Below are 15,802 nucleotides of genomic sequence, written 5' to 3'. Positions count from 1 at the left end.
AACACTTAGTCCGTGGGAATACCCTGAAGAACTTCTTTTCAGGGCTTAGGAGTCCACAAGTACTGGTCAGTCTTTAAGAACCACATTTGGAAACACAGAAGCAGGCAATTCCACTCTGTCATATGTCAAGCAACTGGGGCAGAAGAACACTTTGGCTAAACAGGGAACTACTCAAGGGGCTCAAAATCAAAAGGAAAATGTGTGATCTCTGCAAGTGAGGTCAGACTTTGTAGGAAAAGTATAGGTCTGTGGTTTTTGTAAGCAGGGAGAAGACGCAAAAGGCCAAAGCTCGTTTAGAGTTGAGAATGGCCAACGTTGTTTCAGAAAAAGGCTTTTTCAAGTTCACTGATTACAAGAAGAGGTCTCAAGAAAACATTGTGCCAATGCTTGTTGAAGATTGCCATCTGATTACTAGGGATAAAGAAAAAACAGAGGTATTCAATGCAATTTTTTGCCTTAGTCTTTAATAATACTGATAAACCTTGGGCTGCCTGACTTAGAGGAGTACAAGTTCCATGAGTGGAATCATTTGTGGACACTGAAATTGTAGGGGAGAAGATTATCAGCTGAATTCCATGGGGTCTGATAAAATTCATCCCGCAGTCCTGAAGGAGCTGGTGGATGTTATAACAAGACTCCTCTTGCTCTGCTGAAAGTTTTGAGAGTCTGGAGAACTTAACTGGAACCCAGCCAATGTTGCTTCCGTAAAAAGGGCTGGAGAGAAGACCCAAGGAACTACAGAGGTGTTAGTCTAACATCTTAAAAAAGTTATGGAGAAGATTATACTATGTACTCTTGAAAGGCATTTAAAGAACAATCCAATCATCAAGCAGATTGCCCACTTAGTTGATTAAGGGAAGGAGTGGATGTATGTTTTCTCGATTATAGTTTTGATATAATATCAAAAGCCTCACAGATTCCTTCTGAACATGTTGTCAAACTGTGGGAAGAATGGGTTCACAGTACACTGGGTGAAATCAATAAATTTTTTAGTCCTTTAATACAAAGGAAAAAACCTAGAAAGCAAAAGAACCTGGTAACTAACATGAAATCAGCATGAGTAACCAGCGGTGTGTGGTTCATGCAATGCAATCAAAACAGGTGATGATCTCCTACATTAGCATTTTCAGATCCCTACAAAATTCTCTAGAAGAGGTGTAAGTTCTGCACTTAGAAAAATCTGACTTTACTTTTTATGCAAGCTTTTTTGTTAGTGAGGCTGTGTATTAAAACTCCTACAACTTCTGTACTGTCATGCTAACCTGTGCTTTATAAATCACTGGGATTAATGCAGAGTGCCTTCCTTATACTTCTGCCAAATGCTGTGTGTCACATCTAACACATAATGCTTCTGTCTCCTTTCTGGGATGCTGCTTGCCTCAGTCCTGCCCTTTTTTTTGGGTGTGGGCTCCTCCCTTTAAGGGTAGAAAAGACTTAAAAGCCAGTGGTTGTGCAGCTTCTTGCTATGCAGTGCTGAGAAGTGGGATCTACACTCAGGCTGCCATTTCCTGGCACTAGTGGAACTAGTGGTCTTTCCAACTGTTCAGGTATTTGTATCTAAAGTAAGCTGGATGGTGATGAAATAAACCTCTATGAGCATAAAGTGGGAAAGATTCTCAGTGACTGGTAACGTATCTAAGGACATTGTATGTTTGTTGCACAGCTCTATGTATCTTAGGACATTGACTAAATGTGCTTCTTTATCATGCTTGAAATCTTTGTGTCACCTTTGGAACAGTTTGAGAAGAGATTTTTCTTTTGCTATTTGGCTGTCAAGTTAAAGCATTGGCTTCTGAAATGTTTGAGGCTTTGTGTCTTTTTGTAGAAGAATTGACTGTGTAAATGGAACTAATCATATGGAATTTACATGAATCCACCAGAGTTATGTTTTCTGCAGCACTGGTTGCACTATCCTTCAGCTACTTTTAAGCTTATATTGTCTGTCCAGTGATTTTTGATACAGTTTTTTTTGATTGCTCATCTTATTGTTTGTTTGAAGTGATTCTTAACAAATGTTGACAAACTTTCCCATTTAAACATATGCAAAAATCAAGCACCCATCACAGCAACATTTGGATCAATTTTCTTCTGTTATGCTTGCCTTATGTAGTTTTAAAATAGGTCTGAATTTCTGCGTATTCTGATCTAACTGCATTTCTCAAACTTCTTGTGCGGGGAAAAAAAGACCAGGTGTAGGCACAGAACACAGCCTGATACACTACCAGTAGGAGGACATCACTTCAGTACTTACAGGCACAAATCCAATCAGCAAGAATAAAGGACAAGAAAATGGGGAAAATAATAATAAAGGACAATAAAAAGAAAGAGTAAAAATAGTTGATAATTGCTTTTGTTTCCAGATAGTAAAGACTATCTGATACTAGAGAAAATGCGCTTGGTATCTTCAATGCTATTTTTACTTCTCAGCAAGAAGAGAGGAGTACTTACAAATCTTTCTTCAGCTGTCACTTATATCAGTCCCTAAATGAAAATAGTAAATCTGCTGTGATAAAGCTGAATGTGGCTCTGGTCAGTCCACAATCTCAAAAGAATGTGATAGAATTAGAAGTTCAGAGATGAACAGTGATGTGGTCACAAGTAGTGCCATAGGAGGGATACCTATGAAAGCCAGACCTTTTCATTCAGGAAAGAGCTGACTGAGGGCAGAGGCAGTATGATGGAAGACCTCAGAAATGCTCAGTGGCAAAACCTGAGAGATGCATTATTCTCTCTTTTAACTATTAATTTACTATTTTACCCTGTGTCCATCAAATGAATTTGTAGGAATCAGATTACAAACAGAAAAGGACATCATTCTTTATGCATCAGATAGTAGAGCTGTGCAACTCATTGCAAGAGGATCTTGTAGATGCCAGCTGTTCACAGGAGTTTAAGGGGACACTGGAAAAATACATGAAAGAGTAATTAATAGGTGTTTCCTGTATATAAAGAAACTACACCTTCCTGTTCCCTAGACATCTATTTCACCACTGCGGTAGAGTGAATATTGAACTACATGGGCCTTATGTTTTTGTATATATTCTAAAAGTCTATTTTTAATAGTCATCCTGAAATTGCCTATCAATCTATTTTGCTGCTTGTAATGTTTGTTGTGGTCAGTGACTGAGAAAAAATTAACCAAGGGTATTGCCCAATATTATTCCATCATCCTTTATAAAAGCGGAACTGGTTTACATTGTAGCAGGAAGGTTATCTCATATCTAACAAATAGTTGTTGTAGCACAAGCAGTTCTGATAGCAGAAAATACTGCAGGCCATTGTTTCAATTTAGACTTAATTCACTCTAATTTTTCTATACCTGAAGAGTCCTGTTCTAGAACGATATCTTGTTTCCCTGTTTATTTTCCTTTAGGAATGGAGAAGCTGATTGTTTGTGCACACAAAAGGCCAAATGCTCTCTGTAGGCTGGTTTGCTTTCCATGGGCTGGAGGTGGAACTTCTCAGCTTGCTCAGTGGAGCACACTACTCAGCAACTCAATTGAAGGTTAGTCATTTTTGCAGTTCAAGCACAAATTAAAGCAAGTCTGAAATACACAGTAGCCAAGTTTTTGAATGGAATATAATATTCTTGAGATCACTGCAAGCTTTATCCAATGGGTCTTCTCCAGAAAGGAAGGAACTACTGTTCATTAGGAACTAGCATTTTCATTAGGGTGCATTTTCTGTACCACCTTGCATCAAATTATATTTGACTAGGTTAAAAAGTTATATCCTCAGAGCTAAATTTCCCAAGACTGTCGTATGTTTGACTGCTTCAGAAACCACTGGTATGTTCAGAAACAGCAATACACTGCATATTGTTAACATGCCAGTCACCAGGACGATTAACAGTGAAGAGATGAGACCCATTTTTAATGTTGAGAGGCCACAGAGTATCTGTTATCTAATGTTTGCACTTCTTGTATCAAAACTGAAGTTCAAACTATGGATTTATAACAGTGAAATGACATTCCACTACAAACTAATTCTCATTGCTCTCAGGCTATACCAGCACTAACAAGATACATTGCTTGAACTATTTGAAGAGGAACTAAGACCATTTTACAGTCCTTCCACAAAATAAAAAATAATTTCATATTTATGAGCATTGCCATTGCAGTTGCACCAGTCCACTAAATGCTTATATGAGTTTTGGTAAGCAGATGCAACAATTACATTACATTTTTCTTGAAATTGGAAAAGAAACCCCAAAACCCCCAGCCAAACAACCAAACAGCCAAACAAAAAAAAAACCCAAACAATAAATAAAGAAAAAGTCTTTGTCCACTGGAACTACTTCCAACAAAATACAAAGAAAATGGCCTAGGAGCAGCTGCAAACACAGATGAATAAAATCAGGGTTTAGCATGTTTTTTCAGAGATGGCTTCTGCTGAAAGAAAGTACAGAAGAAGCAAACATTGCTGTACTGATGTGTATGGTATGAGGTGGTGGTTTATTCTATCTCTTCTAAAATACTTTGCATCTGACCCATTACTTCCACATGAGTTTGACATTATGCATGAGGTCAGGCAGATTTTAGAAAATTAGCTTTTTTTTCCTGATCTACTCATTCCTTACTTTCACTAAAAAGTGAGAGGCAAATTCTCATTTTTGAAACTAATATAATAAAAGCATGTAAAATTTCCTTCTATAGAGACAGAAATAGGAGTATCCACCAATTTGTACTATGATTCCACATCTTACAACATGCAGTCCTGAGGAGCCAACAAAGATGAAAACAGGGATCGTACAATTCTAACATAGTTTAACTTTCTGCTGCCCTTGAAAGGATATATATTACACAACCCTGTTACTGAAATTAATGAATTTCTGGTTGTTATTAACACTGATAGTAATAACGTTGCTTTCAAACCTTAGCTGAAATCAGGATCTTGTGGATTCTGATCCAAGGCATTTGTCAACCAGAGCCAACATTTGTGAATAAAGGAAAGGATGGAAACCTAATATCTCACAGGATTAAAACATAGTAGTAGCAATAGCAAAGACATGGTATCAACTGTACAATTGATTAATTTAGATAATCTATATATTCTGCAGAATAATTAAAAAGCGTAATTAAAATTATTTTACTGTATCTATTTGAAATAACTATAATCCTTTTCTCTTGCATTCTCCACCTCTTCTGCAGTGTTGTGTGTAAGGTTTCCTGGAAGAGAAACTCGCCTTAATGAACCTTTTGCAAAAGATATGACAAGCCTGGTTAATGAAGTTACAAGTGTTTTGTTAAAAGACTTTCAAGAAAAGCCATTTGCATTTTTTGGTCACAGGTGAAAACATACACATTTTTAGATGTCCTGGTGAAGGAGCTTCTGTCTTTGAACTCTAGGAGTAGATACTTATTTTTGTTTGCAAAAACTTTAGGAAGATACGATTCTGCAAAGATCTTTTGTCAAGTCATCCTAAAACACGCTGTTGTTCTCAAAGATTCTGGTTTTTTTATTTATTGCTTCAGGCACAACATCTGAACATGTTGTGTTTCTGATAAATTATAATTGTATTAATGGTTAATATTCGTGTCAGTGCTTGATCTATATGAATGCAGGGAATGAACCAATCATCAAAACCAGATTTTGAAGTTTGCTTAGTACCAAGTATTCACAATAACTGTTCTTATTGCAAATTAAAGAGACTACTAAAAGAGAGATAAGGTAAAGGTCTAATTTGTAAAACTAGACTGTGTAGACATACACTTTATGTCAATTAACAAATATCTATATAATTTACATGTTATATATGGTTTCACTAAATGTTCAGGATATCCAGTTAGCACTGGAATTCAAATTATGTTACATTTTCAATGTTTTATGTATGTTTTTGCTTAATTTGCTTTAATCTCTCTTTTCATTGTAGTTTTGGATCTTACTTGAGTTTTGCAGTTGCACTGCATCTGAAAAAAAAGTACGGACTAGAGCCAGTCCACCTATTTTCATCGGGAGCCCATGCCCCCCATGTGAGTTACAGAACTGTTAACTGTATGAAAAAAAACAGTCATTAGCTACCAAGAGTAAACATAACATTTGACAGTATGTAATGCAAATTAATTTAAATACAAAATGAACATTGCTTCAGACTCTATGTAGAGAAAAGTGGGTTTTTTTCTTAGAGGAAATTAATTCTGAGGCGGATGCAGAATTTCATACTACATAATATTCACTGCCGCTAACCTTAGCCTTGGGAGAAGAGTCTCCTTAAGCTAATACTGCCTTTTTTGAATACTGTGTTAATATTTACTATGTCATTTGGCTTAAAATTAAAGAGTAATCAAAATAAAATACTAAGTGACCCTCCCTTCTCTGTAAGTCAAATAACTGTCTTAACCTAGTCTTTTATAAACCGCCTGCATCAGCCCTTTGTACATTTATTTCCTTCCCTCCTCATTCTCTGTTGGATTTTCAATCAGCTTCTTCCGAGGTTCTGCTGGTTTTTCCCAGGAAAACAGCAGTGAAGTGGCTTTTTCCCAGTCTTCTTGTCCTCAGTCAGCATTTGCCATTTCTGTTCTTCTGTTTCTGGGGCTTCTTAGCAATCCTAAGTATAAGCTTGGAATTCATGGAAGTAAATTCCCATAATCAGTTGATCTCTTCTGTCCTACATTAGTCAGGTTCATGTCCACTGCTAGTGTTTTATTTCTCTTGAATAGATTATTTTATTAGTTGACTTTCAATAGTCAGAGTCAAAATGGAACAAAAATGAGTTAATAGTTATTTGTGTGTGAAAGCTTCAGACCTGGAAGGTACTTGTCTCCCTCATAGTTTGCAAATTTCAGCAAACACAGTCTACTAACCGTTTTCAAGAAGTGGTGAATGTTAAAATAATCAGCCATTGTATTTTGGAGATGGAGGATTATTGTAGTTTTTACTAAAATAATTTGTAATGAAAATATTATTTTAAGTATATTATATATAACACCTGATCCGTTTTGTCTGGTACTGACAGTCTGAAGAAATTCGTTCCATCAAAAGAATACCCATATCTGATACAAAAGATGAAGAAGTTCTTGCATATATACAGAAGATAGGAGGGACTCCTACTGAGCTTCTGCATAATGAAGACATTAGGAAACATGTGGTGCTTACTTTCAAAGAAGACATTAGAGTTTTACAGACATTCTCGTAAGTTTTACAATTTTGTATACATTCGTATTTTACATTTTTACTTCTGTCTGATCATATCAGGTTTTATCTTTCTTTTTAATTTGTTCTAGTTTCTGTTATGAAAAGATTATGAAATGGTAAACACAGCTTTTCTCCTTTGTGTGCTTCTCCATTTGTTTTCTAATATTTAAGCCCTAGATGAAAACCCTGCTTACTGTAGCAACTGCTGCAGTAGTGAACATGTCGTGGTACAATTAGAGTTCTACTTAGGATCCAAAGTTAGCAGCCACTAAAAGGGAATATTCTCACATCTTTTATTGTTTTCTGAGGCTAATTATCTCAGTTGATCATGTGTCAGGATCACTGTGTTCAGCCCCTGATCCAAGATCCCCTATCCTAAGCAGAAGCAAAGAGTGTCTGTGTTCTGGGCACCCTGAGAGCAAACAGCTGCTTCTGTCCTAACTGCAGTCCCCACTGAGTGTTAGATGAAAGCCAGCATTGCTGTGTGAGTAAGGTTTCTTACCTTGGGAAAGACAACGATACTCTCAGATGTGGGACTCATTTTGGTCTTAAGAACCTGACACTGAAAGGCCCTGAAACATTAGAACTTGAATATAAGCAGGTAACGTAATTTTTTATGGGAGGTGAGAATTTTTATTGCAGGTTGAAGCTCTTTTTCTCCCCTAACTGTTGGGTGATTCTTTCTTTACAATTTTAGACCTAATTCCAGTAGGGCAAGGAGCTAAGAACCTTCCAGATGTAATTTCTTCTGATGTTCTGCATAATCTGAATCCTGAAGTTTGTTAGATTTTGGAGGAGAATGTAAAAATTATTTTGTATGTGGAAGCAAATGCCAAATATTAGGTATCTCATTGAAAGGTTTATGACTTCTTTTTATATTCACAGTTTTGAGAAGGCAGAAATGGGTATCCCCTTCTGTTGTGATATTACCTGCTTTAATGGGTCTGATGACATACTGCATGATTTACAAGGTACCTTGCTTAAATGAAACAAATCAACAGAGCAGTCTCAATGTATGAACCAAACAGTTGATATGGGATTTAAAATAATTATTAAATAATAACTTTGAAATAGTTATGTAAAATTGTTACAATAGTTGACATTTCTCTGACACCTGAAATACCTTTTTCAGCTTGGCAAGAACTAACAAGTGGAGATACATCCTTTTATGAGCTCCCTGGAGGTCACTTTTATCTGCTGGAACCCTCTAATGAAATCTTCTTGACAAAACATATAACAAGATGCATAGAAAATGCTGGTCTATGAGTATTTCCCTCAATTTTAACAGCAGTAAGTTTAATATCAGTCTGTAGCACTTCATAAGTAGTCATTATCTCTGTACATTGCATGCAGTTATGCCTAAGAGTTGTTCTGTTCCTCCTCTGTAATCCTTTAAGCAGGGGAGTCTTCCTGGGTTTTTTTTTGAAAATAAACATTGGCTTTGGGTCTTAAAAGAAAGGTTTCATCTTTTCCCTCTTCTCATCTTGGATGTGCATAAACTCTTCCCTTCATTCCAAAGCCACATTTGCAAAAAATGACAGCTATGTGATTTTACTTCTAGAACCTCTGTTTGCCAGCACCTGTAAAAATGCTAAATATATTTTAGTACCCACAAAAATCCACAATTCTTATAGAAGGCTTAATTTATTAGGTTCAAATTTATTTAAAATAACATACAATCTAAAAATAGAGTAGGTATGTAAATACCCTTTACAGTCAAACAGCTTATGCTTAAAAGCTACTACTGTCAGACTACACAATAAGGAGTTAGTATTGCAGTGTTCCCAACAGAGTTAGTTCATTAGCTACAGTAGAGTTAATTGTTAGTGGGAATTATTTTGAGTATTCTAGATTCCATATTTTTCTACCATTTCTTTTGCTTTAGAGATATAGGCATTCATGGCATCCTCCTTTGATAAACCTGCAAAGGAAAGTAGCAGTTGTTATCTTTCCTCATTTGTCATCCTATAAACATGACTATATGATGCAAATTTAATTGGTGTAATACCTTTCTTCAGGTTCCATGCCTCCCATTTGGCTTTGCCTTTCAAATCTAGCATTCCTGGGCATTCTGCCAAAATAAACACATTCCTCTGATTATCATACAGATTTACACAAGATTAGATTGATTTCATAAAGGTATGGAAGTAAATGTGATATATATATAGGAATACCAATATTAATATCTCCAACAGTAGCCTGTTTGTAGAATCCATATAGTTCCTTCAGTTCTTCATCAGTTGGTCTTGTTTTTAATTTTTTTACATCTTCTGCAGCACCATCAAAATCAGCCTGATGAAAGAACAGAAAGTGTTGGTTTTCCTCTCAAGGGATGTGCTTAAAACATGAGGTATAGGATACAAAGTTGTATCATTACATATTCTCTATTACTCACTTGGGTTTAGAGGTAAGTGTAGGCACTTGCCCATGAAAGAAACTTAATAAAACTGTATGTAGTTAGGGAACTAGCTGACAGGGTCAGTATGGCTAAGATAAATAAACAGTTTTACATCTGAACACTTGGCACTATTACAGACTGTCTAGTGTCAGGATAACCACAGATATTTATGCAAGCAGTCTCCGCAATTTATGTTGTGCACATCTTTCACAGTCACACTGGGGGGTATAAAGGCATTCATTGAACTTTACACCCCAGCACTAATCTCTGAATCCGTTTGGCCCTATCAGCATAGAGTTGGCTCAAGTGGAAGAGCTCAAATGCCCTCTGAGGGGCACTGCCCACTTCACCCTTCATTTCCACAGCTCTGCTGACAGTGCAGTAGGGGATGAACAGCTGGCACAGGAATGAGCAGTGCCCTTGCCAGGACCACCTTACACAGTGGAGCACATGACTGCAGTGTAAATTTACTCCTTTCATCATCATCATGCATCACATATTCACATCAGACTGAGGCTATAGCCATTCTCTCTATACATAAGTCTCAGGCTAGAGACTAGAGTTCTGTTTCATGCTCAGGACATTTTAGAGAGATGCTTTTCATACAGTGACCACAGACTTGTAAGGTCACTGCTCTACTATAATGCAAAAAGATGCAGGCACTTTAATATTTCATGTGCTCATTTCAATAATTATTTCAGCTTTTAAGTTGTATCTGCATTGCAGATCCACAGTATATCCTGCAAGATGTGCTATTACACACCCACATATATACATATATAATATGTAAAAATCATTGCTCTTAAAAGAAGCAACATATTCAACATCAGTTTCAGCATGAGCACTGTGGTTCTGTTTAAATAACTGAGATCCCAGCATTAGCTCAGAAGTCTGTACTGTGCTTCTTTAGAGCAGCTTTCCCCTTAGTTACAGGAAAGATTTATTTATTTTTTTTTTAAATAAGAAAACCTAATGCATGTTTGTCTCCTTAACTGATACCTTTCTTCTTGGCAAGTGACTGTGCTGGGTGGATCAGGTGACAGAAATAAGCAAGTATGAATGAAAGCTGGGTTCACTATAGCACTCTGTATTTAAACAGAGAAAGGTAATTTCTGTTTTTAAATCTAGGAAGGAAAAATGAGAAATATTTTGAGAGTGATGCTCAAGCATCTTTCTTCACAGAAAGGCTCCTTCATGGAATCATGAAACTACGTATTGACTGACGTCTGGGCACATCAGCTGGTGGCTGCATTAAGGCAGGAGTGGCAGGAGAGATGGGGTAAGGAAGCTGAGTACACTGCAGTGTCTGCACAGAAACCTGAGCACTCTCCCACCAAATGAGCCACCTTTGCCTCCTGAGATGGAATTATTTTATTTTATTTTTTTTTACTATTTTGGTACAGAAATTTAGTTTGGCTAATGATGTCAGATACAAACTTCTGAGGAATTTCTTTTTTTCTGCAAATTCTCCAATTGCTATTTGAAACCCAAAAAGGGAAAACACAAGTCTTCTAAAAAAAAAAAAGTCCTTGCCACAGGAGGATGTATATATGTAACACCAGCGTTATGACAAGGAGCAGCAAGCATGGAGGTGAATTTAAAAGGGATGTTTTAAAAATATTATGATGTATGATTGAAAGAGTGTTACAGCAAAGAAATGCTCCATGCAAAACAGCAATTAATAAATCTTGAATCTTTTAAACTGTAGCCATAAATTCACAGCACATTACATGAGAAGGGTTCATGATGGTAACAGACATCTCTGGCTCTGTCAGTTTGTAGCACCCTTAAAAACGCAATGGAAGGAAAGGAACAAAAGTTCTGCAGCAATGCAGATGCTTTTTAGCAAATAATCTTCCAACTCATTGAGAACCTCAGTCTTTGCATAACTGGAAAGGAAGAGTTTGTGAGAGATTCCCACCAAGGCCTCCCAGAATGAAATGCCCAGTAGTGGAGGCGTGAACACAGACAACAGCTGGTGTGTTAAAACTGATAAAAACTGTTTTAATTTTGAGAAATGCTGCTTTTCCACTTTGAATGTAATGCTCCTTCTGAGAACTATTCCGATTCCAAGTGCCTTTGGTCTGCTTAAAACTCTGAAACTTGGTCATCCAATAAAGTATACGATTTGGCCGAGTTTCCACAATAAATTGTAACTCACGTGACTTCCAAATTATATTCTTAACTCTAAAACTTATAGACTGAAACCATGTAATTAATTATGCAGTTTGTTCCTGTTTTAATAAAAATAATTCTCAGTATTACAAAAATGCAATTATACCATAGAATCATAGAAAAACATGAAACTTTAAGTCCAACTTTTTGTGTCTGATTTCTTGTAAGAACCAAAGACTGGATTTTTTTTTTTAACCAGCTGAGTTATTTGGGAGCACTGCAATGCAAATACAAGATTTTTTTTGTACAAAAACCTAAAAAGCTCAGAATATGTTTATATATTATGTATATATGTTATATATAATTTATATAAACCAAAATCATGTGCCGTAGTCTACAAATAAAAGCTGAATCAATAATGTTGAAATGACCTTACAGCAACCCTTCTCAGCATCATTTTTATAATATTAATATGGGTTTCGCATCCGTCAGCAGGTGGTAAGCAATTGTATTGTCCATCACTTGTTGCTTTTTGGTTTTATTGTGCATGTGTTTTTGCTCTCTCTCTCTCTCTCTCTCTCTTTTTTATTGCTACTGTCACAGTACTGTATTTTAATTAGTTTTAATTATTAAACTATCCTTCCCTCAACCCACGAGTTTCTATTACCCACCCCCAATTCTCCTCCCCCTCACACTGTAGGGGAAAGGAGTGTGAACAAGAGGCTGCACGGTACTTATTTGCTGGCTGGGGTTAAACCACAACAGCTTCACAGCAAGAATGAACCAGAAGCACTGTTAGACTGTACGAGATAAAAGATTAAAAAAAAAAAAAAGGAACCCATAAAATTAAGAACCTTATCTTCATATAATTTTATTCTGTATGCATCTATAGGCAAATATCACAAGATACTGTTTAAAAATATGCACGTGCATATCTTGCAGAGAAATATAAACACTAAATATTTCTTTCTACATTGTCCTCTAACCAATTGTGCACCAGCTGTTGCTTGGGATTTGCCAGCTTACACAACATGCTTTTGAGCAGCCTATAAAAATATACTTTCATTTTAATCATGTGCCCATAAAAGTCCCTTTAACTCCTCAAATTAAAAGCATAAAAATATATAGACATAACCATACACACTTGCACTAGAGATAAATGCTCAAATTATTGGACTATTATCACATACTTCCATTTTGCAAAGGAAAAAGCTTAAATGAATTCTTTATTTACAGCAGAATACATTACCAGTTTGCAAAACGTATAAATCTTTTAAGCCTACTTAATAAAAACATTATTTTATTATTTTTTCCTCATTCCCATACATCTTGATTCAATAAATTGATATGGCTGGTAGCTGTCAACCATTCCAATATGGATAGAAAACCTCTATAATGTCTAACGCAGAATGTATAAGATATTGTAGTATTTCAGCTGCTGATTTTTATGTGAAAGTGTAACTGCATAGCACAGTGGAACAGCATATCACATTGCACTCAGCTCCTTCTAATCGTGATTTATGGCTCATTGCTTAATCATAAGGCTAGGAAATTCCTCTTCAGCTTGAATTCAGGGCAGAATAAAACAAACTGTAATTTCAGTGATTGTTAATTAAACAAAGGTGGTGTTATGTTTGGGATTTGGCAATTCTGACCCATGGAAGAAATAGGTTTCTTCTTCTTAGCTGTAAGACACCACAATGAAACCTCTGTGCTATTGAACACAATTGCAGCTCAGAAGAAAATTGCTGAGCTACTGGCAATGCACTCCCTGCATCTAGGTCAGAGCATTGTGCTAGATGCACTCTTTGCAAACCAGGCAAGCTGAGAGAGACATTATAATGAGACTGGGATAAAAGGGCTTGTAAATCTTGAAGTGAAAGGGATAATAGGAAAGCCCAAGGAAGAAAACCAGCCTAATCCATCATGGCATGGGCAAGACAAGGGATGTGTTCACCATTTCTCACAAATGTAGGAGACTAAAATCCAGCAATGAAGATAATTTCCTCAAGAACCATTTAAAGTCATAGTCAGAGAGAAGGTAGAAGGAAGCTCTCTCTAGATAGAAGGTAGAAAGTAGAAGCTTTTCTATGAAAATACAAACCTGTAAAAATGTACCACTCCAAAGACACACATAGCATAAAACAAATACACATAACTAGCTTAAAAATTATTCATGCTTCCCAAATACACATATACTCCTGCCTCAGTGTTACAAGTTTGCTCTTCCTTTTAGAGCTCAAAGTACCTATCTTGATCCTAAAAACATATGTATGTGCCTGCCTTTCAATGCCTAACCCAGTACTAGCAACCTCAGATGCACAAGTATAGAAGAATAATTCACACATGCTCTAAACAGGATAAGGCTCCAAAAAATTATATGACCTATAAATAGTACAAATTACCAGCATGTTTCTCACCCTCCACTTGTGGAAAGTAATGCATTATTTAACCTGCAAGGGTTTAGGCAAATTTCCCTTACTGCAAGGTAACCTTGATTTTGCAATACTAATCCTTATGCTGAAGAAATACGGCAGTCTCCAGCAAGGTATTGCACAGCTGGACAGCGCATCCCACCCTCTCCTCTCTTCGCCTGTCTGTCTCACCAGACGCAGAACTGCTTACCTGGAGAGTCATGATGCTGCGAGGATGGATGCCCGGGAGCGGCCTCCTTCCTGCTCCTCTGGCTGCGCTCCCGCGGCGCGGGCGCGGTGGCGCTGGGATGGTCCCGGTGACCTCAGCACAGCCACGCCGGGCGGGACACGGGATCGCTCCCGCTGCTCCTCCCGGGACCCGCCGGGACAACTGAGCGGCGACGAATCCCGCTGAAGGGGCGGTGGGGGGCAGTGAGCATTAAGCCCACAGTCGTTTCCTCGGAAAGCCTGAGCTCCTTTCCATACCGCTGCGGATTAGGCCACCAGGGCTGAGAGCAGTGATACAGCAGGACTCCCAAGGCATTTGTTTGAAATCTCGAGTGACTTGAACTGCAGCCAGCCCAGTTATTGCTGCTGGCGCCTCTGCTACGGGCCCTGCCCCAGCCCAGCCCGGGACCTCGCATCATCCGGCTCCAGCTTTGGACAGCACGCGGCTCATCCCGGGGATACCTCACACAAGCAGCTACACACACAAAATACCTTGTGAATGCTGTTTTTTAATTTGTTCTACTAAATACAGAATTAAAAGAGTATTAATTTATAAACTGGCTTCCAATTGTAACCACTGACGGAAGAAAAATCCATCCCTGCTTATCTATTGTACCATTAATAAATTATGTATATTCGTGCCTCTATACATTTATGTTCATTCCCTGAGCATAGTTTGATCACAATCCTAAGTGCTTCTCCTTTTTTAAACCCACTAACTTCCACAGAACCACACAAAAAAAGGAGTGTTTCCCCTCAAATGAAGTCTATGTTAAATTAAGCCAGGACTTAACAAGAAGACAAAAAGAAGTGAATTTCAGTAAATAAGATTTTTAAAAAAATTTGACAACAACTCTGAAGCTCCGAAGCCCTTATTCATGTGGGGGAAGCTCTGCTCCTTCAGACTCAAAAGGCTGCGTGCAACCAGATGAATGTAGAGACTGAATGTGTTTGGCAAGATTTGTTAATGGCTCAGGGCAGGTGTGGGGAACACTGAACGTAACCAGCAGCCCTTACTTGTCATCTTGCGTTAGAGGATACAAGGTGCGACCACAGCGTGTCGCACACTGCACCGCAGCGAGGTTGCTGTGAAGTCCCTATGAAGCGCCCGGTGACTGGGCCATGATTTGGCTGCTGACACATGACAAAGCAGATCTGCCATCGCCCACGTGCCAATTGTCCGGAGCGTTCAAAACGCGGTACCCCCAAAGCTAAACCTGCAGCGAGACCTACCTGCCTGCCCTGCCCCGGGCTCGGCACCGGCACCGGCACCGCAGCGCGGCCTCTCGCCAGCGCAGAGCGCTCCTTCTGGCTGCGGCACCGCCTGTGGCACTGCCCGCAGCCCGGCCTCCGGCACCGGCTCGGGGCCGCCTCCTGGGGCACCCGACCGCTCGCACCGTCCGCCGAGACGCGCCAGCCGGGCCCGTGGGTGGGGCAGGGGCAGGGGCAGGCTCTTTCCGCACCGCACCGCACCGCACCGCACCGCACCGCACCGCACCGCACCGCACCGCAC

General features: G+C 38.4%; 2 protein-coding genes across 4 annotated transcripts; one reads left to right on the top strand and one right to left on the bottom strand.

Annotated features, from left to right (window-relative positions):
* The first annotated feature begins 1,440 nt into the window (after window positions 1–1,440).
* OLAH (oleoyl-ACP hydrolase) lies at window positions 1,441–12,078 on the top strand. Of its 3 annotated transcripts, XM_071560508.1 has the most exons (8): window positions 1,537–1,626; window positions 3,374–3,505; window positions 5,151–5,289; window positions 5,873–5,972; window positions 6,956–7,131; window positions 8,020–8,105; window positions 8,267–8,424; window positions 10,715–12,078. In XM_071560508.1, the coding sequence occupies exons 1-7, from the start codon at window positions 1,593–1,595 to the stop codon at window positions 8,398–8,400; spliced, it is 801 nt and encodes a 266-aa protein (XP_071416609.1). In that variant the 5' UTR covers window positions 1,537–1,592; the 3' UTR covers window positions 8,401–8,424; window positions 10,715–12,078. The 3 variants fall into 3 exon arrangements, with proteins under 3 accessions (XP_071416610.1, XP_071416609.1, XP_071416608.1); XM_071560509.1 differs by having other exon boundaries at window positions 1,441–1,547; window positions 8,267–12,078; XM_071560507.1 differs by having other exon boundaries at window positions 8,267–12,078.
* Window positions 8,760–15,793, bottom strand: ACBD7 (acyl-CoA binding domain containing 7). The gene is made up of 5 exons (XM_071560510.1): window positions 15,523–15,793; window positions 14,273–14,472; window positions 9,309–9,426; window positions 9,143–9,205; window positions 8,760–9,055 (listed from the first exon to the last, which is right to left on the bottom strand). Exons 2-5 carry the CDS (start codon window positions 14,282–14,284, stop codon window positions 8,982–8,984), a joined length of 267 nt encoding a protein of 88 aa, XP_071416611.1. The 5' UTR covers window positions 14,285–14,472; window positions 15,523–15,793; the 3' UTR covers window positions 8,760–8,981.
* Window positions 15,794–15,802: the final 9 nt, after the last annotated feature.

The sequence above is a fragment of the Pithys albifrons genome, chromosome 7, assembly GCF_047495875.1.
Source record: "Pithys albifrons albifrons isolate INPA30051 chromosome 7, PitAlb_v1, whole genome shotgun sequence".
In the NCBI taxonomy this organism is placed as follows: Eukaryota; Metazoa; Chordata; class Aves; order Passeriformes; family Thamnophilidae; genus Pithys; species Pithys albifrons.
This window is presented reverse-complemented; position numbering and strand designations above follow the sequence as displayed.